Source organism: Anarhichas minor, unplaced genomic scaffold (genome assembly GCF_050575085.1).
Source record: "Anarhichas minor isolate MPS153535 unplaced genomic scaffold, ASM5057508v1 ptg000005l, whole genome shotgun sequence".
Classification (NCBI taxonomy): domain Eukaryota; kingdom Metazoa; phylum Chordata; class Actinopteri; order Perciformes; family Anarhichadidae; genus Anarhichas; species Anarhichas minor.
In genome coordinates this window covers 1,899,396-1,923,954 of record NW_027466451.1, presented here as the reverse complement: position 1 = coordinate 1,923,954, position 24,559 = coordinate 1,899,396, and the positions used below count along the sequence as shown (strand labels likewise).

The following is a 24,559-nucleotide window of genomic DNA, read 5'->3' as shown; positions in this document are numbered from 1 at the left end:
TGTGTTGTCTGAAAGATTCATGATATTCTAGCAGCGTGCAGCAGACCGTGGCCGAGTGCTTTTGCTGCTCTATATTGGCGCTTGAATGCTAATTAGCCTACTCCACTTCTGAAGGCCTATAAAAAGACGGAACAGCCTCTGGAGAACTTTGAGCGACTGATCTGTCCTCCTGCTTTTTCTCTCCTCTGCAATGTGATGATGTAAATGGATCTTTGTATTTACAGGAGATAGACTTTTAGTACAGCATATAGGCCTGATTTAGACATGGAAAGATCCCTGAAAACAGTAGTTGTTGTGAAAGATACATCATGTTGTAATCAATGCAGAGAATTGTGGTTTAGATGCTGCCACCATCAAAGCTTTACATTCTTAAAAGAAAACATGGAATAATTTAAGTTCTTTCAGAAACTTTGAACATATGGGTTTTGAACATCCACATAATATTGTCTGTCATTGTAAAAATGACATTATGGTACCCTCAAACTCTCTGTTCCCCTTCTAAATAGCTGTGACAACAGCCAGCTCGGACTAGCAATAGTAGGCTTTCTGTATGGGAGGAAAGTTGTATGCAACTGTAGGCCATATGGCTTGGAATTTTGTCAAGATGTGGCGACAGAGGAAAGGTCAGGTTGCAGCCCCCCATAGTACTTTGTTACAGCCATCAGATGGCAACAGACAGCAACAAGTGTAATATCGATGTAAACCCCAGAGCCGGAGGAATCTAATGAAACTTGTTTGAGGCCTGTGGGCCTTTGCATTTTCCATATATCTTATAGCATGGTACTCTTCGGTTATACATTAAAATTAATCAATATTCATTGTGTTTATTACTATTGCAATGTTTTGGGGAGATTTAGAACATGGCTTAATGGATAATATTAGTTTATAACATGGCTATATGGATACTATTAGTTTATAACATGGCTATATGGATACTATTAGTTTATAACATGGCTATATGAATACTATTAGTTTATAACATGGCTATATGGATAATATTAGTTTATAACATGGCTATATGGATAATATTAGTTTATAACATGGCTTAATGGATAATATTAGTTTATAACATGGCTATATGGATACTATTAGTTTATAACATGGCTATATGGATAATATTAGTTTATAACAAGGCTATATGGATACTATTAGTTTATAACAAGGCTATATGGATAATATTAGTTTATAACATGGCTATATGGATACTATTAGTTTATAACATGGCTATATGGATAATATTAGTTTATAACATGGCTATATGGATACTATTAGTTTATAACATGGCTATATGGATACTATTAGTTTATAGCATGGCTATATGGATAGTATTAATTTATAGCATGGCTATATGGATAGTATTAGTTTATAACATGGCTATATGGATAGTATTAGTTTATAACATGGCTATATGGATACTATTAGTTTATAGCATGGCTATATGGATCATATTAGTTTATAGCATGGCTATATGGATAGTATTAGTTTATAACATGGCTATATGGATACTATTAGGTTATAACATGGCTATATGGATACTATTAGGTTATAACATGGCTATATGGATATTATTAGGTTATAACATGGCTATATGGATACTATTAGTTTATAGCATGGCTATATGGATCATATTAGTTTATAGCATGGCTATATGGATAGTATTAGTTTATAACATGGCTATATGGATACTATTAGGTTATAACATGGCTATATGGATACTATTAGGTTATAACATGGCTATATGGATATTATTAGGTTATAACATGGCTATATGGATACTATTAGGTTATAACATGGCTATATGGATACTATTAGTTTATAACATGGCTATATGGATACTATTAGGTTATAACATGGCTATATGGATACTATTAGGTTATAACAAGGCTATATGGATACTATTAGTTTATAACATGGCTATATGGATACTATTAGTTTATAACATGGCTATATGGATACTATTAGTTTATAACATGGCTATATGGATACTATTAGTTTATAACATGGCTATATGGATAATATTAGTTTATAACAAGGCTATATGGATACTATTAGTTTATAACATGGCTATATGGATACTATTAGTTTATAACATGGCTATATGGATACTATTAGTTTATGACATGGCTATATGGATACTATTAGTTTATAGCATGGCTATATGGATAGTATTAGTTTATAGCATGGCTATATGGATAGTATTAGTTTATAACATGGCTATATGGATAATATTAGTTTATAACATGGCTATATGGATATTAGTTTATAACATGTCTATATGGATACTATTAGTTTATAACATGGCTATATGGATAATATTAGTTTATAACATGGATATATGGATATTAATAGTGTGTTGAAGTAAAACTCCCAGTAAAGAGTTAACATGTAAACAGTAGACATGGCCAAAAGATGGAGACCGCCTGAAAATATCTTTATTAGTATCACAAATGTTGTATTTTAGTGTATTCTCATCACATGTACATACCCAGTTGTAGTGAACGAGGAGTAGATTCAGTTGCAGCATTATCCATAGATCTTGGTTTTAATGGTGATGTTGCCTTTGAAATTTAGATTGTATACTACTCAAGGATAAAAGTGGTATTTTTTCGTTCATTGCATATTACTATTGCATGATAATGGAGATATGCTTACTTAACAATGGGTTGATATTCCTTAGCTTCTTACCTTTCAAAGGAGACCAGAAATACAAGCCTTCTGTTGAGGATATATTTCTGATTCATTTTGCGTATATGCTATTTTAGCGTATTTTCCCGCAGGGATAGGGCTAGGGGATACTAATAAAAGGCCTCTATATATTTTTGATATATATATATATATACTGTATATTGTTAACACACTGGTATCTGTACTCGGTATCAGTTAATTTGCAGGTGAAGGTGAAGGAATCGGTACCAGCAAGGAAGAAAATGGTATCGGAACCGCTCTAGTAATTATGCATTCTTTTGTTGAATCGAATTAACTAGATTAGATTAGTGTGTGTGTGTGTGTGTGTGTGTGTGTGCTTTGTGAGAAGATGTGTGTCCTGTATATGTGATATCAGCAAATCTAGATCAGTCCAGACTGATTCACTGGCCCTTCAGGCTCGGTTGCCATAGTAACCTCCCTATGTGTGCGAGTGTGTGTGTGTGTGTGATGAGAGTATGGGGCCAGACTTCAAATGATATATGATCGGAAGGTAAAGCTCACTTAAACCCTATTGTCAAACAGCTGTTTTACTGTCATGAAGACCTCTCCATCAAATGGTGAGCTTTCCAACATTCTGCACAGTTGTGCTGGTATGTTCCCATGCTCATGTCTGTGCTATGTATTCTGTCGTCCCTTCCTGTCCTCCAGGTGTTCTGTAGAATCTTTGACTGCCTGCAAGGGCCAACACAGGTAGAGGTAGGTCTGACAGCATGGAGTGGAGTGGTGACACCTGAACTCTGCACCAAACGTCTGCTCTAGTAATAAATCATCTGATGTGTTTGAGATGGAATATAATCCCCCAGAGAGGACACAATGCAGCAGCGTTCAGAGACTCACAGGATTTATGTAGCACACAAGTGTGCCATATTTTAATACAGTGTCACTTGATATTGATTGAAGTAGTCTGGACAGATTGGAACTGAAAAATATTAGAACTGAAAGTATGTCACACAGCTTTAGACTCATTTGAATCCACGATTGATATATTGTAGTAGAGATGCCAAAATTCTGAAAATGTGATGTTATCAGTTAGTCCGGGGGGAGCAGGGCTGGAGACTAACGTCATCCCGGTGACCATAAAATATTTCCCTAATAATTCTGTGTTGAAATGTGAAGGAGGAGAGCTAGTTAACATTAGCTGTTAGCAGCCAATGCAGTCCAGTTTGGCTAAATAGCGGAGCTAACAGCTAACGTACTGAGGTTGTATTAAGTTACATTATGATGCGTTCAAGCTCTAGTCAACAAAGATTTGTGTTGGGTGAAGGTAAATGATAACATTGATTGTTTTTGGCAAAAACTGGAGCCGGATCATCAGGGATTAATAATAGATTCTCAAAACACCGTATGCAAATAAAGAAGTGTTTGTAAGTGTAAGGACTTATTGTTTTAGTTTTTTTTTACCGTGGTAGCGAATTGAGTATCGAGAATCGTGCAATTTCATTGGTATTGAAATCGATTACTAAATTTCTGGTGTTGTGACGTTCCTATCAGGTAGTCCCCATCTGCTTTATGCCAATAACTGCAAAGTTAACTAGTTTCACTCACAAGTTGACATAAGAGAACAGTGCAACATTTTTAAAAGTGCACATCTTTTAGCTACAGTCAGATTATAGATCTCAGTTTCAGTGTGAGGCTGCGTACAGTGGAACGGAAAGAAAAGTCACGCTTTGGAAATAGACTCAATAACTATGAAACATATCAGTGTGATGTAACCACTGACTAAGTTGCATACTGTGTGGATTGTTGCTGCATGAACCTTTATCTAAGTGAACTAATTTGCAGGCAAGACTAACTAATCGAGCGTGTGTCTCTCACTTCATAATGGCCTGAGCACGTTCGCCCCATTGTGGGCTGCTAGTGATGTGAAGTAGCTAATGTTCTTTTTTGTTATTTTCAAATGGCAATATTTTTTTATTTCAGGCTTTCGGCAGTTAAGAACATCATAATCAAAAAAGTTTAGCCTGATTTCAAATGCAATAAAGAATGTTTTTGGAGGTACACAGTTGGCCCAGTTTTTGAGATTCCCATGTGTGGGATGGAGCGCTTAATGTTTAGTTGCTTTAGACGTTACCCGTAGAAATTTTGGCCTGATTGTGGCAGTAGTCAAGGAGGTCAGGATGAAACCAAAATATGATGACTCAGCTTGTGGGCACGATGGATATGACAGACATGGTCAGTAGTAGAAAGCACATCTTATTTGTCCGATACCACGAGGTGTGTCCGATACCATTAACGCACATCACTGACTTTGCTTCTTCACCGGAGTCTCTGTGCTTTCTCGCCTCGCAGGTTTCCTTGTATCCTGGTTATACCTGGACCCTGGTCTTGCTTGTTTTAGTTTTTGGAGGAGTTGTTCCTGTTCTGATGTGAGGGTCCTGGGACAGAGGATGTTGTATGTGTACAGATTGTAAAGCCCTCTGAGGAGAATTTGTGATTTTGGGCTGTACAAAAATAAATTGAATTGAATTGAATTATACAGTACAAGAATGTGTCATAAAAATATCCAAGATGTATGAAATATCACAGTGTGTTATGTGTGGGTGTAATTGTAAATATATAAGTGGCAGTAGTTGCATTAATCGTAGTAAAAGTAAAAGTTGTATAAGATACAGGTAAAAGAGACAGATGTTACGGTCGGGTTGGGCTTGTGTAAAAATGTTCAAACCGGTTCGATATTAAGTCAAACACCAATATACCAAATTTTACCATGAGGTGTGTAGAGACCGTAGTCTGTATAAAAAAATTGATTTTGGAGTTCGGTATTTTGGCCGTCGCCATCTCTTTTTTTTTTTTTGGAACTAGAAGTGACACGAATGGGTGGAGCAAAGAACAACTGGATGCTGAACAAGACATTTATAGGCGACCAAAATTGTACAATTACTTTCATGAACGGAACACTGTGAAAGGGTTAAAGTTGTAAGGCCAAAACACGGACCTGTCAATCACAGTAAGCCCCGCCCTAAAGCATCCCCTGCTTTATGTTCTATTTGACTCTCAATGGACCATAATTTACTAAATGAACATCATGCTGTATTGAAAAAGACTTGAAACTAGAGATTGAGACCATAAACTCATGTTTATAATGTTTACTGAGGTAATAAATCAAGAGAGAAGTAGAGTCATTTTCTCATAGACTTCTATACAACCAGACTTCTTTTTGATAGTGTAAGGAACTTACGCATTGGCTTCAATGCCTGGTAGTCACTCCAGTCCACTTGGCGGCAGTAATGCACCTCTAAGCTGGTTTCCCAACCACCAATAAACACAAAATAAGAGAGAGAAGCATCACAATCAGCAGGACACGTTGCCTCGTTGATGGTGTTTGTCGGCTAACCTATTTGTCGTTTTCGTTTCCTCTTTAAATCCAAAATGTTGCCATATTGGCGAAGTTTTTGTTTTCTTTGAGACTAACTATGTCATTTCTCGTCTCCCCGAAAAACGTGAGCTTTCTAGGAAAGAAACACAACGTGCTCGGCAGTAAATTGTGCACTAACTGTCAGACACTAATGACTCCGTTAGTCTGTTTAGTGTCATGTTAATCACATTGTCATTTTGCTTATTTCTAAGGCAATGCAAGCTGGATGTAGCTCCGTGACGGCGTCGGCACAGGTTGCTGATGTAGGCTGCTTTCTCATTTGCCAGAAGGTGTCATAATGAAAAACGCCGGTTTGTATTAAAACAAACCGCTTCAAGCTCATCCAGCGGACCGGAACGGCGACAACTCTAGTAACTACATGTTACTGTGGCTTACAAATCTTAACAATGCATTGTGTGCCTTTGCATTTCAAACACGCTGATTGGTTGATCCAACTTCCTGTGGGACGGTGTGCTCAAATCAGAACGCTGGTCATGGTAACATTATACTCTAAATCCGTATATGACATGAGCTAGTTCTAAAAGTACTTGAAGTGGTGCAGAAGCAGTATTTTAGTGTGTATTTATTTAACCGTACCGGCTGCAGGAAGAGACACGGCTCACTCACTGTACAGAGAGAGAATGATGCGTGACACAGAAAGGTGAACCGGTCCATGCTCGACACATCCCCATAGGCCATGTGTGTGTGTGATGTTCCCTACAGTGGCTGTCACTTCGCTTCGCCGTCAAAGAGCTGATTGTCTGACACAGTAGAACAAAGTGTTGCCTCTGGCGCCACCGTGTCAGTCTGTGAGAATGTTTTCAGTTGGATCACTACGCTGGACGTTTTAATAAATAAATATGTTTTCGGGAACTTTTCGTTACTTGAGCTGATTCCTGTATCGAGGTTTGGTACCCAGCCTTCGGTGTTTAGCTCCGGGTTACATGCCTGAATCACAAATACATAGTGTATCTCTCTTCAATACGTGTCCAGTATGTTTTGTCTTCACTAAGTCGCAACTGACAGTGTGGCATTCATGCCACAGTTTCATGATAATGGCCCAGACAGCTCTGAATAGCCGTTACTGTGCAGTGAATGGGATGCATTCACACTCTGCAGTCCCATATTGAAAGAGATCACGGCCGATAAAGAGGCCGTTGACCTCCAGGACGGAGACCAACTGCAGAAATCTTTTTCTACTAAACGCTTCTTTTATGATTTCACTTGCATGTTCTGTTTTTTATAATATGTATTTCAGTTCTGCTGTGGGTCTTCTTATTGTTTGTGTGAAAATGTTAACTTCTGCATGTGTGTGTGTGTGTGTGTGTGTGAGCATTCTGTCTAATCCACCAGTTGCATTTTTTGTGCTTGTCCCCTGACCTCACCAAACTCTGACATCACACTCACAGAGGGACTCTCTCTCTCTCTGTCTCACTCTGGACGTTTCCACCCCCCCCCTTCACTTTCAGCAGGAAGACTGTCTGAACACATTCTCTCATCTTCACCAAAAAGACCCCAGCTCGAATCCCCCCCCCCCTCCCTCTCTTTTGTAGCTTTTGGAATGGATGAGTTATGAAGTCCAGGGCGGTTTGTTAGTAGCACAGGAGGTGCTGTTTTTAGTCGAGTGCTGCTGATCAGACGAGAGAACGGGAAAAGCATTTTAGAAGCAGGTAAAACCGCCGATAAAGCCATTGTATTCATTTTGAAATTATACACAATGTGTCTAATATACAATATCGAAACTTCTCATGCATATTAGGGCTGCTTGATTATGGCAAAAATCATAATCACACAGGTCAATATTTAGATCACGATTATTTAACAAATTGCTCATTGACTTTGAAAACGTCATGCATTTATTAAGAGCATTTTGTAGCCTACATTTGAAAAGTAAATACATCAATCTGGTGCAATTTGAGGGCAAAACAAAGAGGCTAGATCTATGGAGAACTTTGTGCTCTCGGAAACAATTTTAACAACAAATTGAATCATCAACACATTGGTTTTATAGCTATGAATGTTGACGACACAGCAAAAAAGTCAAACCCAGAAAGCATGGTGAACAGGATGAGGTCCGTGTTTCAATGCGGGTTAGATGGGTTGCCGACATCGCAGCACTGAGGACCGTCCACCCCGGTTATGAGTCGTGCCAATTCCTTTTGACGGGTTAATCGTTTACCACCCACTGCTCCGCCTGCAAGAAAACTAGCCCTCATGTTACATGACGATGACTATGCATTAGGGCTGTGCAATTAATCCAATTTTAAATTACGACCTTGACAAAACAAGATAATTGTCATGAAGCAATTGTAACGCCGCATTCCTTTTTGCAATGAAGCTGTCATTTTGTCTTGTGTTATAAATCCAGCGCACCCCTTTTCTTTACGTGGGCGCATCCGCCCCTCTCAACAGTCACTCCGTCCCTCGCCAAAGAAAAGAAAGAGAGAGGAACCGGCACTTAGTGCCGAGGTTTGGGAGAGGGGTGCTGTAAAGCGCCATCTTCACCCTGGGCCTTTCCAAGCCAAGCTAGAGCTGGTCACGTTGCACTACCACGGAGGAAATCAGCCCGGCAGGGGCCAGTCGGCACCGTGGAGAGCTCCCACGATGGGATCCTCCCACACCTAGCGGTCGTCCGTGACCTGTGGAGATGGGCGAAAGCGCACTGCAGTTAAAGAAAGGGGGCGCTCAAATGTTTGCAGATTTTTCCGTAAAACGAACAGCTTGGCAAGACATCTAGTTCTCTTTGGTGGCACCTATGTAGATAACTGCACTTGTGTTTTTGTCAGTGTGTTGAATGGCACCGCATCGTCATATGGCTAAGGTATTTTATTGCATTGGAAGCTGCCTCATATCGTAGGACTGTATATGAAGTGGACGTAGTCGTCGTGAAGTCATCCATTGGTTTGTGGACTGCTTTTTTGAAGCGTTGAGTTTGGCATTTAGGCCGTCGCCATCTTGGTTTTTTGCAACCAATGAACGGAAGTGACCATATTTGGACTGCACCATGAACATCATGCTGTTTTGAGGTAGACTTGAAACTAGCGATTGAGACCATAAACCATGTTTCATATGCACCTTTAATGTATCGTATCATCGCCAATGCATGGAGATGCGTATCGGCCTCAGTGATGGAGATGCACATCCCTAGTGATCACGCTTATTATTTGTGAGGAGGTAAACACTATTTAGGGTTTTCAGTTTATACTTAATTTTAATACATTAATGTTAGGGGTGTAACGGTTCACAAAATTCTCGGGTCGGTTCAATACAATACTCAACAGAGGCAGCAGATATTGGTATTGTCACCGCCCAACATGTCAGACTAGCCCACTGACCAATCACGTACTTGTAGGCCAGCTAGAAGGCTCTGACATGTCAAAGAATACGCCCAACATGTCAAACTAAAGATCTGATTGGTTGAAGACTATGACAATCAACAATATCGTCCCCATTCACTTAAACTGCAAAGGGATTCACTTGTGAGTCTGCAGGCCTGGGGTCTCTGTTCTTACCTAGAGACACAGAGGTGAAATCTGATTGGATAAAAGCTCTACTTAAAACAAGCTGCACTGGAAGCAGAGCAACTGAGGAAGACAGTAGCTGTGCAATGAGAAAATAAGATAATGGGAAAAATATTTTTATAAATTATAATACATGTAGTGTATTTAAGAAAAATTATTAAATTATAAAATAGATATAACTTTGTGATTCTGTTTAGCAGAGAAGGCTTTGCTGGCCCTGACGGCCCGCCACTGCCTAAACGCTGCGGGGAGAGTTAGTATCGTGTGTGCTGTGGTTGTTTTTCCTGCTAAGCTAGTTTAGCATAACGTGCCTTCCAGAACAACAGTACAATGTTGTTCTTCCGTGGTGGGCGTGTCCGACGGGTTGCCATGTTGAGCGCAGTAGCTCCACCAAGAGAACATTATATTTCACACAATTTAAGTTTCTGCATTTTCCAAAAACAATAGTATTATTCAAATGTATTGTTCGGTTCATAATGCGTACCGAATCGAAAGCCTCATACCGAACGGTTCATTACGAATACGTGTATTGTTACACCCCTAATTTATAGGGATGTTGTGATTACTTTTTTCTGCTGATCAGTTTCAAAAAGTGCATTTACGCTCACCTAAAAAAAACATTGAGAAAGTCAAGTGAGGACATTTTATAGACACTCTCGAAGAGGTTAGAGCCAGATTCAGAGCATGACAATGATGAATCCTCATTTAGCCCTTTGGGTAATTTGGTGTGTGTGTGTCTGTGGCTTCCTTGTCCCACAGTGATGTATTACAGTAGGATATGGAACGATATTATTTCCACACACGTCCACAAACTTGTTGTTTCCTCCCACTGCAGGAGGAAGCAATCCTTGCGGTTTACAGTAGTCGGGGTCTTTAACATCCGCACCGCTCTGAAAACACTCATCGGGTTTTTAAGACGGCGGAGAGAAAAACGGAGAGAAAATTCAAATGATCACAAGGTGTAGCAGCAGCAGCCGCCCTCCCAGCCACGACGACACACCGCTCGCACACTGTCTGTCCGCTCTCCTGGGTGCTTTAGCTGGATCCACAAACGCAACCCGACAATGGAATTCTAGTATTAACAACGTCTCAGGAAATGAATCTCATATTGGGACAAACACCAATCCTATTATGCTTCTTCATGTGTGTGTATAATATCTTCTCTAATGTTTGGTACCAAATGTCACAGTCATTAGAAAATGGAAATGGCCATCAGCTTATGGAGATATTATACGGTTCATGAACATCTCAAAAATCCGACATACAAGGTTTTTCACCCTAGAGCAGCCATTTGTATTTTGTGCTCGGAGGGCTGAGAGAGATCACTCGCTGTTATAATAATCAGCCTACATGATGAACACACAGTCCTACGCACACACACTCACACACTCTCTCCAAGCTCATCAATTAGTGTGTGTGTGTCAGCCGCTGGACCAGAGCAGAGAGCTGATAGGGGTTAATGAAGTTATTAACCATTTGAATGGCGAGAGAATGCAGAGATGCTCATCCACACACAGTCATTCATCTGATTCCACTCTATTTAAGATCGGGTTTTAATCTACACGATGATATCGGCACGTCATACGCATCGGTAGATAAAGGCTTTAGATTGAAAAAATTGGCCAGAAATTAACATTTTCTCTTGGCTCCTAAGTATGACATGACATTGTGTTGCAGCAAGAGTTGAACCGGGTTTCACTTTTCTTTGGGGGCCGGATGCCTTTTGTTTTGCTGGAGAACTCTGTGCCAGTACTTACACTGCATCAATGCAGTGGTGTCATTGAAATGAATGAGGGAGCATTTTTTTAATGCAGTGCTGATGTAGTAGTCTTGATCTGCATTTTCTTTTAAACATTTGAGGTTCTTCCAGTGCCAGACCTCTAGATACAATACAACAGCTAACAGGAAGGAAAGTAAAACTACAGTACAAGGAAAATCTGACAATGGAAACATACTTGTAGTCAAGAACCCACTTCAAAAACGGACAATTTCATCCTCACATGAAAATACCAAATTAGAAACCTAGTTAGACTTAGAAATTGTCTTTCTCCTGGAAAAATCCAGTTGGACAAACCAGAAACCAGGTTTCACATTTACATGATGGTTTAGAAATTAGAACACTGCCAACAGGAAAGTGGTTTCTTAAATGCACATGCATCGTGTTATTCCTTTGCATTGATATTTTTGCATTGGATAAAGGAGTCACATAATTAATATAAAATCCTCAAAGACCCTTCTATTCCACCCACGACGCAACCTCCGGTTCTGAAGAGTGAAGCCAATGTGGAAGTGCCTTGAATTAGCATTTTTTCTAATGACCACCATTGGGCGACTCCTCTGGTTGTACAGAAGTCTATGAGAAAATTACTCTACTTCTCTCTTGATTTATTACCTCAGTAAACATTGTAAACATGAGTTTATGGTCTCAATCTCTAGTTTAAATCTTCTTCAATACAGCATGATGTTCATTTAGTAAATGATGGTCCATTTAGAGTCAAACAGACCATAAAGCAGGGGATGCTTTAGGGCGGGGCTACCTTGTGATTGACTGGTCACCACCACGACATTGGCCGGTCCGGGAGTTGTCCGTGTTTTCGTCTTACTTACCTTTTTCAATTCAGTTTTCAATTCATTAAAGTTAATTGTAAAATTTTAGTCGCTTAAAAATATCTTGAACAGCGTTCGGTCGTACCTAGCTCCACCCTTTCGTGTCGCATCTGGTTTAAAAAAAACAAGACGGCAGACAAAATTGATGGCTTCAAAACCGTAGTCCCTAAACCAATGGGTAACAAGATGGTGACAGCCAAAAAGCAAGATGACGACGAACAAAAAGCAAGATGGCGATGGCCAAAATGCTTAACTAGAGGCTTCAAAACCGTAGTCCACAAACCAGTGGGTGACATCACAGTAACTACGTCCATTTCTTATGATCCCCCCTCTACAAAGATACTTTTTCTTCATTGCTTGACCCAAACAAAGATGGTGGCCAGACATCATGGCTATTTGGTTGTCCGTTTTCCATCTTCGTTTTGGTCCAGAAGTTAAGACGCAGAACGTGCTTAACCTGAACTGAGTGTGAAGACACAGAAACTAAGTGTTCACAAAGCAACTTCCCCAGCAGAGACCATTACCATATTCAGATTCACATTGACCCACATCGCTAAATCTTCAATGACTGCTTTCTGTTCTTGTGTGTGTGTGTGGCACGCACTTGTCACTTGTAGGTCAGCTTGACAGAGGCTGTCGTTGTCGAGTGTGGTGGTCAGAGAGGGCAGTGCCCAGGTCACGGAGGGTGAAGTGTGTGTGTAGGTGTGTGGAATGTTCTGCTGGATAGTTGGCACCAGGCTGGTCAGCATCCGACACAATGTAACTACTGTTCCTCAAATATTAAAGGAGAGGCTTCAAGTACCAGAGGGTATGCATGGCCATATTTGGAAATCCTACACTTGATACAGGCAAAACTACCAAAAGATAGAAACCATGCTTTATTTCCTAAACCTCTCACGGACCTCACAAAAGTGGTGTAATTCATACTGAGCAGAAATACAGTAAATAGTGAAGGTATAGGAAGGTCTGGAATATCTGGACAACAAGTCAGTTCTAGTCAGGCGGCAACTTCCAGTTCTGAAACGTGAAGCCAATGCAGAAGAGCCTTAAGCTTGCATTCTAATGGCCATCAGGGGGCGACAGTGTGTTTTTAATTCAATGAAGTTAATTGTAACCTTTTAGTTGCCTAAAAATGTCTTATTCAGCATTCAGTTGTACTTAACGTGACTCTCTCGTGTCACTTTTGGTTACAGAAAGCCAAGCTGGCGACGACCAAAATGTCGAACTCAATGCTTCAAAATCGTAATAGTACACATGCCAATGGTTACAGTGACGATGTCCACTTCTTAAGTCACTGTTGACAATTGGGAGCTACAGTATAAGCATCGTTAGGAATGCCCCCGAAACTCGGTGCTAAACGGGAACCGATAAGACAGTAGTAAATACCCGGATAAAGTCTGGAGTTAACGGTTCTGCTATCGGTACTTAAGAAGTTAAGAAGTGAGATCTCCGCGGAAAAAAACAGTGTTGCAAACCTCCTCTCTCTGTTTCTGTGTCTTTGAACGAGAGGTGGAGTCGTGCTTTACTCTGACACACACACACACACACACACACCGACTCCGGATCAGTACAGCGTGAGACACACATCATGGCAGAGAGAAGAAAAAGATCCAAAGTGTGGCTACATTTTACTCCAGTAGATGCTGAGAACTCTCGTTGTCTCAAACACAATAAAAGCCTCAAAGGTAAGAAAGGTAACCGCAGCAGTTTATCACAACATGTGACCAACACACAGAACATAAATGTGCAGAAATGCTCAGTTTTCTACTGTTTGTGGAGCAGCCGTCCCTCCTCGTCCACTGCAGGTAACGTTGGCGACACCATACGGAGTTTGATCATAAGAACAGGCTAATGAATTAAAGCTAATCACTTCGCTAAGTGTTTAGCTGCGACTGTATTTTAAGGATTGTGGAACTTTTTGTAGATTGTCGGGCTGAGGCTGCAGCCATGCAGGGATTTGTGATATTGGGCTATACAAATTAAATTGAATTGAATTCAGAAATGTTCTTCTTGTCAACAAATCTCTTGTGCACAGCCAAACCAGCAATGAATCCTATTCTGCTTACAAGTATTGTGTGTTTATCCAAAGCCTGATCCATCTTATTTTGTAGGTTTGAGCAATCGTTCCTCTCTGTTGCCAGATCTTTGTTACTCAAACTACACCCTTCACTCTCAAACACTACCCCAGAAAAAAACGACCAAATCTCTCCTACATCATCTTTACTTTTCTTCAGTGGTGCTGGAAAACGCTGACTCGGCGTGGTGTCGAAGGCCAGAGAGAAAAATATGTTTTTAAGTGAATCTATTTTAGTGCTGACATGCCTCAGGAACCAGTTGACCAGTTGTAAAAGTCGGAAATTTCCCTCAACAAGATCAGCAAGAAAATAATACAAGCTCCTCCACCGTCTTGTGAACGACCCCTCAGAAGGTGGGGTCGTGACCCAAGTGTGTGTGTGTGTGTGTGTGTGTGTGTGTGTGAGGGGGGTTGGGGTTAGTACTGATATTGACTCTTGTCAGGAAAGTCATGAACTCCTGTCTCATGATAGTCCAACAACAATTTGTTCACATGTAGATACTAACGCAGATATAAAGTAGTAAGCCGCAAACCTTTGGGTCCCTTTGTGTGAACAGCTCATAGTTCATTTTTATTTCTTTTTTAAACTCTGCAAGGCTTAAGCCTGTGCGGAGATCCTGTGTTCCATCTTGTTTGTGAGTGCGCGTGTATATGTCCGGCTGTCCAAGGTTAATCTCACATATCACTGGACCAATCAGCCTGATCATTTTTTGTGCTTTTTGAAAAAATATATTTGATTGAATGTTGTATACCGTCACCAACTGCCGACTCCTCGCTCCTCTTAACCGGCCGGTATGAGGCCGAAGTGGTTAACACACATGGCAGAGATCTCGTGAATTTGGCTACATTTATGAACCTAAAAGTATAAGGCTATTGTCTATTTATATGTGTATATACAGTATACATTTATATATATATATATATATATATTTACGTATATATGTGTGTATCTTTATATGCATATATATATATATATATATTTATGTAGGTATATTTTTACTTATATGTATACATGTGTATGTGTGTGTATGTATATATATATATACTGTATATATATATATATACACAGTTTAACTTAGTCGTGCCATCACTATACCCAGCTCAATACTGAATATTTGCGACGTTATAAAGAGTTCAAATCTAATCTTGTAAAATGTCATTTTTGGCAAGGAACTGGAATAAATCCAGTTGTGTGGGGGAGATATTTTCGCAGCAAAATTAAATGGATGTTCGAGAGGGAATTATGACTTCCTTACACTAGCTCTAAGTGTTTATAGTTATTTTTATTTTTTTTACCGTGGTCTCGAATTGTGTATATAGTTATTTATAGTTATTTTTATTTTTTTTACCGTGGTCTCGAATACCAATAATTGTGGTATTAGTATTGGCTATTAAATTTCTCGTGTTATTATAATTTCTGTAAAACATAGTGTCGCTGAACTTTTCTGACATTGGCTTGATTGTCTTTTATACGGTCTGTTGTCGCGGCTCACAGTGATTGTGCTGAGTACGGCGCTGAAGCAGCTTCAGGTTAGCTAGCAGCTATTTAACCCTCTGAACCTAAAAACCCGCCAGCGGGATTGAAAACCATATTTTCTCCAAACAATTACCAAAACTACACCATTTATCACAGCCAGAAGCTGTAAAATTGTCATCATCAGATTTTCATCTTTCTGATGGTCCTTAAACACATCATGTGTGACAAACGCTTCTGTCAGAAAAAGCAAAACAAATCTTAAAATTGTGATATTCCTTCAAAAACATGTTATTCTACTTTTAAAATCCTCTCATTTAAAATGGTGTCCCAAATAAACCGTTTGCTTAAACCAAATCCTGTAAAAAACATTCAATTTGGGCTCCTCAGCGCGACTAGGAGGCCATGATTGATTCGTCTGAGACCAACGACATGAAAGGAATTCAGTGAAACGCAGAGCATTGAGGAGAGAACAGGAGTGGCTGTAAGTAGTGGTGGGTAAACATGTAAATAGCTCAATATATAAAACACGTGGCGCCTCCATTTTTTTACCGAACATTAGTAATACTTGTGGACACTTGGAAAATTGTTGGATGTATAGATTCCATCGTTTTCCAATTTTTTAAGATAAATTATCAAAGAAATTCAACTTGCACTTTTTTGATGATAACTGTGTTATTATGCTTGAGTTCTCTCTACTTTTAGCCATGATTGTGCTGTTTCCATAGAGGTGAAACTGAAGGCCACAGAGATCAGAGGGTTAAGGCGGGCTGATCAAGGACCACCAACCTGAGGTCATGTTGCCTTATGCTCTGCTGCAATACACTGTGAGTGAGTGTGTGTCTCAGCAGCATTCCAATGCACTGACAGTCTCTCACAGCCAGGGGGAGAGAGAGAGGGAGAGCAGGGGACACAGGGGGTACATCCCAAGTCTCTTAATTGTCATTTCCTCGCTCCTCGATCCTTGAACCGAAAGTTGTTTCTGCGCCGCCATATTGACGGCCGTCCCAAAGCTCTAAAGTAGCTCGGAGGAGCGAGGATCGCGGATGGAGGAGGGACCGAGGAGGAGCCATGACCGAGGACCCACGAGAACCGACTTCCAGGAAGTCTTTTAACGGCCGACACGCCCCCTCATTGTTCATCAGTCATGTGATTGGACGCTGCAGCCGATCGGACTGACTGACTTGAGTTTCATACCAGAGTGAAGACAGATCACAGAATAAACTCAAGCTTTATATTTGATTAGGTTTCTGATTCACCGTCTGGTTTAAATAAATGTTCATTGTAGACTGAACAACAAAAGGACCACAAACAACTTTCTTCATTTGTTAGAAAGATTTGTGTTTTCATGATCTGATATTTCCCTCAATAACTTTTATTATGAATACAATTAAAGTCAGAGAGAGCTGAGAGACTAAACACTTTTTACATCATTCCTGAGTGTTTGATGAGTTTTATCATTTAAGAGAAACAATAATCATATTCTGGGTTATTTAATAATGACGCCACAGTCACAATTTCAAAACGTACAGAGACAAATAATTCATAAATAAGACGATTGCATTCCGCCGTAGAAATGGATCCTGTGCTTATAAACAGAACACAGAACACAGTTTGTTAACAGACTACAGAGAGAAACACCTCTACAGTGGTGATTACTGTGTGTCTTTATTAGTTATTAGTATTATTAGTTACTGTTATTAAGTACAGTGATCATGTGAACACACACAAACTTATCAAAAGTCTCTCCAGCTGTTAAAGCCGACTGACAGCTGATCCAGCTGTGATCAGCTGATCCTCCGTCATCAGAAACAGACGTCGCTTCACGTGACACAACTGAGGAAAGGACATCTCATGTATTTTAAAACATATTTCCTCGTTTCCTCTCTCCTTGCATGGTTTCCTCCATGCATCCCTGGTGGGAGGGACTAAGACGCAAGGAAAGGACGCAAGTGAGGGAAACGGGGATGCAATTAAGAGACTTGGGATGTACCCAGGGACAGTGGGAGGGCAAAGCTTTATTTGCATGAGAAGGGGCTCCTCGGGCCAATGGCCAGTCTGGATAGAGGGAATATGAGGATCCAACAGGAAGTGACGTGTCGGGTTACACGCTCCTCCCTCTTTTCCTCAGGCAGGAGAGAGAGAGAGAGAGAGAGAGGGGGAGAGGGTGGGAGGGAGATCAAGGGAGAAAGAAGGGGCGAGCGGGGTGGAGGTAGAGTGAGTCAAGCAGCAGTCTCATTCTTGCCGTGTGAGATCACGGAGCGGGGCAGAATGTGTCGGGATCCGCTCGACTACTGAAAACAAGACCGAACAAGACCAAAGGGAGAGACACAGAGGGAGGGGAGAAACGCAGGGAGGACACAAGGACATAGGAAGGAAAGGAAGGAAGGAGGGCGGAGGATTAGACCTGGAGGAGTTTTTGGGGATCTTTTTGGGATCTATACTCTTCAAAAAACAAAAAAGGATCGAGTTGGCAAAGTGTCTCGCAGGGGCTGAGCTACAGCCGGAGTTACCACAGCCGCCCCACTGCAGCAGGGACAAAATGAACTATCTGGTGAGTGTGTGTGTGTGTGTGTGTGTGTGTGTGTGTGTGTGTGTGTGTGTGTGTGTGTGTGTGTGTGTGTGTGTGTGTGTGTGTGTGTGTGTGTGTGTGTGTGTGTGTGTGTGTGAAGGAAATTCCAGTGTGTGTGTGTGGAGGAGATTCCAGTGTGTGCATGTTAAATCACTGGCTCTGTGGCTCAAAAAAATAAAAACTGCGCCTTTTCTCTTTTTGTTGCTGTTTGGCTACTCTTTCATCCCCTGTGGTTCAGTTTGTGTGTGTGTGTGTGAGAGTGTGTGTGTATTTGAGTGTTTTAGCAGGACCTGCTATGCCCCAGCTGTGAACGGGGGGACTTGAGTATGAAGAAAAGGGAAATGTGAAGGGGGGAGGAGAGTTAACATTTTCTCTGTGGATTCCTACCTTTTGTTGGCTCTCAGCGGGGTGTGTGTGTGGTAACGGGTTTAGAGTCAGCATACACATGTCGAGGACGCTTGGCTGTCCTGTGAAGGAATGCACTGAGACCAAAAGGGGAAAACAAGTTTATAACAATCCCTCCTGGTTTTCCTCAAGTTATCTCTCGGTGTCTTGTTTTGTATGAAAAGAGTTTTGTTTTTAAGTTAAACACTTTGAAAATAATAGGAACGAAATGGAAGCGGCACGCTGCAGGAAATAAGTTAAAAATCCAAAATAAGTTGTGAGAAAAGAACGTGAAATAATTGGCATTTGGAGTTAGGGCATCTGAATACTAGAAGGTTGAATTCAGTAAAAGTTTGTGACCTTTGAGTCCTGCATGTTTTCTTTTAAACTTTCTTCCCTGAAGGCATCGCAGCACAGACTGGGAACACACAGCAGGCCTCGTCGTCCGGTTTATGGCAGAAAGAAAGAGAAAGAAAGGAGAGAGAGGGAGAGCAGAGGTCTGTCTTTCTGCTGACTCAGAGGAAGGTGCAGAGAAATGAAGGTTTTATGGCCACAGAGGCAGGCAGGCTGAAAGAGAAGAAGAAAATATGCTCCAGGAAAAACAAGAGCAGAGAGAGAGAGAGAGGCAGGACAGGATGATATGTGCGAGTATTAAATATGACATTGATTTAGTCAAACGGAGAGGGGGCAGATCTTGACTGGAGGGAGAGAATAATGGTTCGGCGAGGAGGGAAAGAAAAGAAAAGGCAGCAACAGTCCTGAAGCCTTTTTTGCTATTGTTTGAAGGGCTTCTGCGTCAGCGTTGGCCTCACTGTCATAGTGTGTGTGTGTGTGTGTGTGTGTGTGTGTGTGTGTGTGTGTGTGTTTGGGCTAACTACACAGTGAGGAATGTGGCCGACAGTGAAATACTGTGGAGCAGATCGCTGTGTTTGTGTGTAACGAGTAATTACACACCAGTAATTAGCGTGTAATTAATATAAAATAGGACTCCACTGTGGTGGAGCTCAGAGGCAGCCATGTCAAAGCCGTCCCATTGACTGCACAACGCTGCCATGTTGCGTCAGCTCATTCCCACTATAATGTCAATTCTTCACTTCTAATTGGCTTAACTGTATTCAGCTCTGAATTGAGAGAAAATACAATAAGATCTGTGATTTGTATACATCTTTTAAAGGAAAGGCATGTTACTTGGCAACAAGGACACTTCAGGGTCAGGATTGTATCACCAGGTCAGGTTAGACTGAACGTAGTGCGAGCCACAATCTCTCCATTGGGTCCGTAACTTCTTTCCATCTTTATCTATTGCATCAAATATCTCGTATTACAATACAGATTTTAAGACAGCACTTATACTACCATCTGTAACTTTAATAAAAATAACTTCCGGTCATTTGTTTTGCCCTCAAACTGCAGTAAGTGAGATAATCTGTGAAAAGAATCAGGTTGATCTGCCTCTCTTTACTGCTCCTGATGGCATTCTACCGTGCCCAAAGTAAAACAGCCAATCAGAGGCCGAGCAGCGCCTCGATGAACTGCATTGTCTAATGTCTCGCCTCAAATCTTTTCAGAAACATATTTTAGTTACTTTTTAGCTGTACATGATGAAAGTTTGCTCCGGTCGGTGGGCGGTGCTTGGTTTGTGCTCGACTGTTTTCAACATGGCCGCCGGGTCACAAACTCTCATTTTACAGCTGAACAGTACACCAGCATATGTTTCAGAAGAACATATTTTGTAATTTGTTATTGTTTAACATATAAATGTTACAATTGAATGATGAATTATATATATATACATACAGGTATTGATCTAATATGATAAAGACCATCTGGCATGGATATTGTTATGTTGTTTAGTTTGATCACTGAGGCCCAAAACTGTCTCTGGCATCTCCAAAGCCTTTTCAGGTGCTCTGTGCCGCGTCCCAGAACCCCTTGGTTCTGGGTCAGAGGTGACTCCGTCCACTGGGTCACGTTTTCTGGCACCTATGAGTCGCATTACGACTGCACATGCTTCTGTCCCGGGTCAAACTGCGGTAAAGTCAGGATCTGGGGTTTTTCAGGTGTGTAAATATAGAGCAGAACTTTACTGCCTGACTTGTGTCCTGATTGGCCGATCCACTGACTGACTGACTTTATGGGCGACACCTGTGTGTGCGCGCTTTAAGTCATTGGTCAGTAAAGATGGCCGTGCTCGGTGGCTCTGTGTGTGTGTGGTTTGGTAGCGGGGGGCAGCTAATCACCGGAGCCAGAACAACTTGGTGTGTGTGAGTCTCAGGCAGGAGACAGAATGGAATTCCTGCTGTAAGCCAGGCCTCCATGACTCAGTGAGTGAGTCAGGAGAAATGCACGGACAAAGAAATGTGTACTGACACGAGGACCACTCCAATAGCTTTCTGCTCATATTGCAGTCCATGACGAGGACCTGTATGCATCATCTGTCTGAATGTAAAACAGACTTGTAACATAGACTACCCACTGATTAAAACTCTGTGCCATAGAGCTCCATTGTTGTCCAGAAACAATGAAAACACATCAATGAGTTTTGTTAGTGCACTGGGTGACATGAAACTTCACTAGTTACACCGTCATGCTGCCAGAAATACTCGATGTAGATTAATCCACCGCTGAAAATAGTCCCCCCTCAAAAAATGCACTATTTCCTCCTGATTGAAAAATGTCTGAAAATATATTATGTATTCAATTTAATTTCAATATTGTATGTTTTACAAGTAACCGACTAACAGCACCAACCTGACCCAGGCTCAACTGCAATTCACGACAGAAATGTATATAAAAAGTCAATTTCACAGAAAGCCGGCTTTGTTTTGGTTGCTGGTATGTGGAACACCATGTTATGGGTTAACAGGTTATGGGTTAACAGGTTATGGGTTAACAGGTTATGGGTTAACAGTCAGATGTACACACTTCTTAAAGCTCTGTTCCTGGCCAGACTAAAATGTGAGCTAATGTTATCCATTACGCTGTTTTAAAAGCTCAGATCTATAAGTAGAGGGGAGAAAAAAATGCATTTTTGAAAAACCAAAACAAAGAAATAATTTATTTATATTGATTGATTAATGGATTGATTCTAAGTGTTCTGCACCACGTGGTGCTCTGCCTGTTTGGCTTACAAGAGACTTGGCAACAACAACTAACATGGTCATGAATCAGTTCACAATATATATACACATATATATATATATATATATATATGTATATGTGTATATATATATATATATATATGTATATGTGTGTATATATGTATATATATATATATATGTGTGTATATATGTATATATATATATATATGTGTGTATATATATATATATATATATATATATATATATATATGTGTGTATATATATATATATATGTGTGTATATATATATATATATATATATATATACTATAGGCGAGAGAAAGATTGGTGAAATACGCTACACGATCTGCGCCATAAGCCTCTAGGACACCAGGACACCCAACATCCCTTATTTTCAATGACCAATCCAAACCAACGATGTGTAAAAAATAAAGACAATTGTACTGTCACGTCAAGTCTCTAGACTCTATGAAATCTGCCAGATAAGTGACCCCAGTCCCTTTGGACATGGATGCTGCAGTGTCTTTGAGACGCATTGAGATTTGGGACCAATGCTGAAAGACGAGGCGTTGTCCTGTTCTGGACTGACTCATACGGCGCTGGTCATGGACTCCCCATTAGAGAGAAGGTTCCCATGCACATCAACATTCTTAGTAGTCAGAAGTCACATCCCACAACGAGAATAGAGTGGATCAAATTGACTTTCCTCAGTCATTAATAGGTCAGCTTGTTTTCTCAGAGTGTTAAATTGTGTTGGCTTTACAATTAGCAGGAAAATTGTGAGTTCACATTTTTCAGCAATTGTTGAAGTATCGGGTTTTTTCTTTCATTTGCGATTTTTTGCAAAAATTGCAAAGTGGAAACAAACGGTGGCTTCAGCAGGGTAGATTTGCTACTGTGTGGGACTGGGATAAAAAAGACTGGGACTGGAAAGATGTGCATATTAGGTGACAAATAATCACTACAAATTCCACAAAACTGGGTTTGTCTATAACTCTATAAAGGCGCAAATAAATAGAGTCACAGTTGCTTGAATTGTTACTTTTTTTGGCTCAATTTTCCTTTGTTTTTCTAGCTTTGGAAACTGGCTAAGCACAAGCATACCTTAAATAAAGTTATTTAACCTGTTAAGGATTAATATAAGGGCAGACTGAGGAGTGGAAGTCTAGTAAAGATCAAACTCACGCTGTGTTCTCATATAAAGGGCCATTCTAGACAATCTCTGAAGAAAGGCGTCTGGACATTGTTGGAGTATCTATTTCACACATGTAGCACACAACAGATGCGTTCTCATTTACTGTAAATACTCTATTTGGTTTAAGCGAAGGGGTTGCATCGGGTTACAGCGCGCAGGAGACGAGGCATGATGCAAAAACCCTGCGGTCACGTAGTCTGTTCGGGATTTGGTCAAAAACAACCGAGTCTCTTGCCGTTCCTTGAATTTGTCTGAGGATTTCGATGTCGGCCTTTACCGACAGAAGTCCTAGAATCTTTCGTTGGCGTTTTTGTGTAAATGACATCTCTTCTTCACCCCTCAGAATTTAGTTTTGTTTCAGTTTTGTATGATAGAAACGCCATCAACACGCCCACTTGCTCTGCTTTAAATCTCAGGACAATGAGCAGTTATTTTCACACGTGCGCTCAATCGGACATTGCACGGACTTGGTACTAGAGAACTAGCCGGGTAAGTCTTTTCAATGTCCGTTCCAACTGATTCCAGTAATGTCTCCATCAGTTCAGGGTTGCAGTGCTTGTGTGAAAGAGGCTTTAGTGTTTGCACCTTGTAAATTGACTAATGTCATGCACATTACACGAAACCTTGAAAAATGAAGGGCGTATCTTTCACAGTGAGCTTTCTCGCTGATGTCTCAGAACCAGAATATGTGACGTCTTCTTCAGTATACCGTTATTTCTTTTGCCCTTGGTTTCACGGTACAGTTGAGTAGAGTTAGCAGACAAACAACAAGCTATGAATCACTGCATGTTTTTCCCCACTGCTCAGTGCTGAACCATAGAGTCAACACTGCAGTCTCAGCTGCAGCTTTCTCAACAGATTTATGTGAGTGATCAAAGTGTCACAGTTCACCAGTGCGGAGATTTACGCCCCTGTGGTTGTGAAACCATTTTTAAACCGCACACCTTTGGTCGGTTGTTTTGCCCCAGCATTTCTGCGGAGAGATATGGCAATACTAAATATTGATGCATTTATGCTATTTGTCTAGCTTCATGTCACAGTGGGTTTGAGCTTCTGCGTTTTGTACGCTTTTATTCCAGCGTGAAGATGAAGGCTTCAGCACTTCATCATAAGTGTGTTTTGAGCAGAGAAATAAAGACTGTAATCTCTCTGCCACCGACATACACAGCCTGTGACAGAGGGTGTGTCAGCGGGGTTTAGCTTCAGGTCGTTGCTACCTGTGTAAGTGCAGGTTAGTGAAGCCCTTAAACATAGGTGTGAACAGCTCCGTGGACGCACATTCAGATCTTCTGTTGTGTATCGCACATAGTCATTTTTACGAGGTGATTTTTACAATCATGGTCCTCGATACTCCAAATAAGATGCCATTCGGTCTGATAGAAATCACAGTTTTAAGGTGACACATTTTAGATGAATTGCTTTGTATTTCAGTCAAATCCCAGCCAAAGCAAAAGCAGTTCTACTTGTGTAAGATGCTTTGATTCTTCCACCCTGCTTTTCTGGCTGTGGCTGGCGCAAGGAGGAGCTGCTTTGAACTGTCCAACCATCTTCGTCTGTGTGTTTGTGTGTGT

At 40.7% G+C, this 24,559-nt stretch overlaps 1 protein-coding gene across 2 annotated transcripts in view; it reads left to right on the top strand.

The window, feature by feature from the left end:
- Window positions 1-24,559, top strand: part of bcar1 (BCAR1 scaffold protein, Cas family member) — an 89,813-nt gene that overhangs the window by 33,946 nt on the left and 31,308 nt on the right. Inside the window, exon 1 of one of the 2 annotated variants that reach the window (XM_076075984.1) lies at window positions 17,928-18,291. The exons of the other annotated variant lie outside the window; for it this stretch is intronic. Within the exon in view, the coding sequence (XP_075932099.1) occupies window positions 18,280-18,291 (12 nt within the window). The 5' untranslated portion in view covers window positions 17,928-18,279. Of the gene's footprint in view, window positions 1-17,927; window positions 18,292-24,559 lie in introns of those variants that run through there. 2 annotated transcript variants of the gene reach the window in all.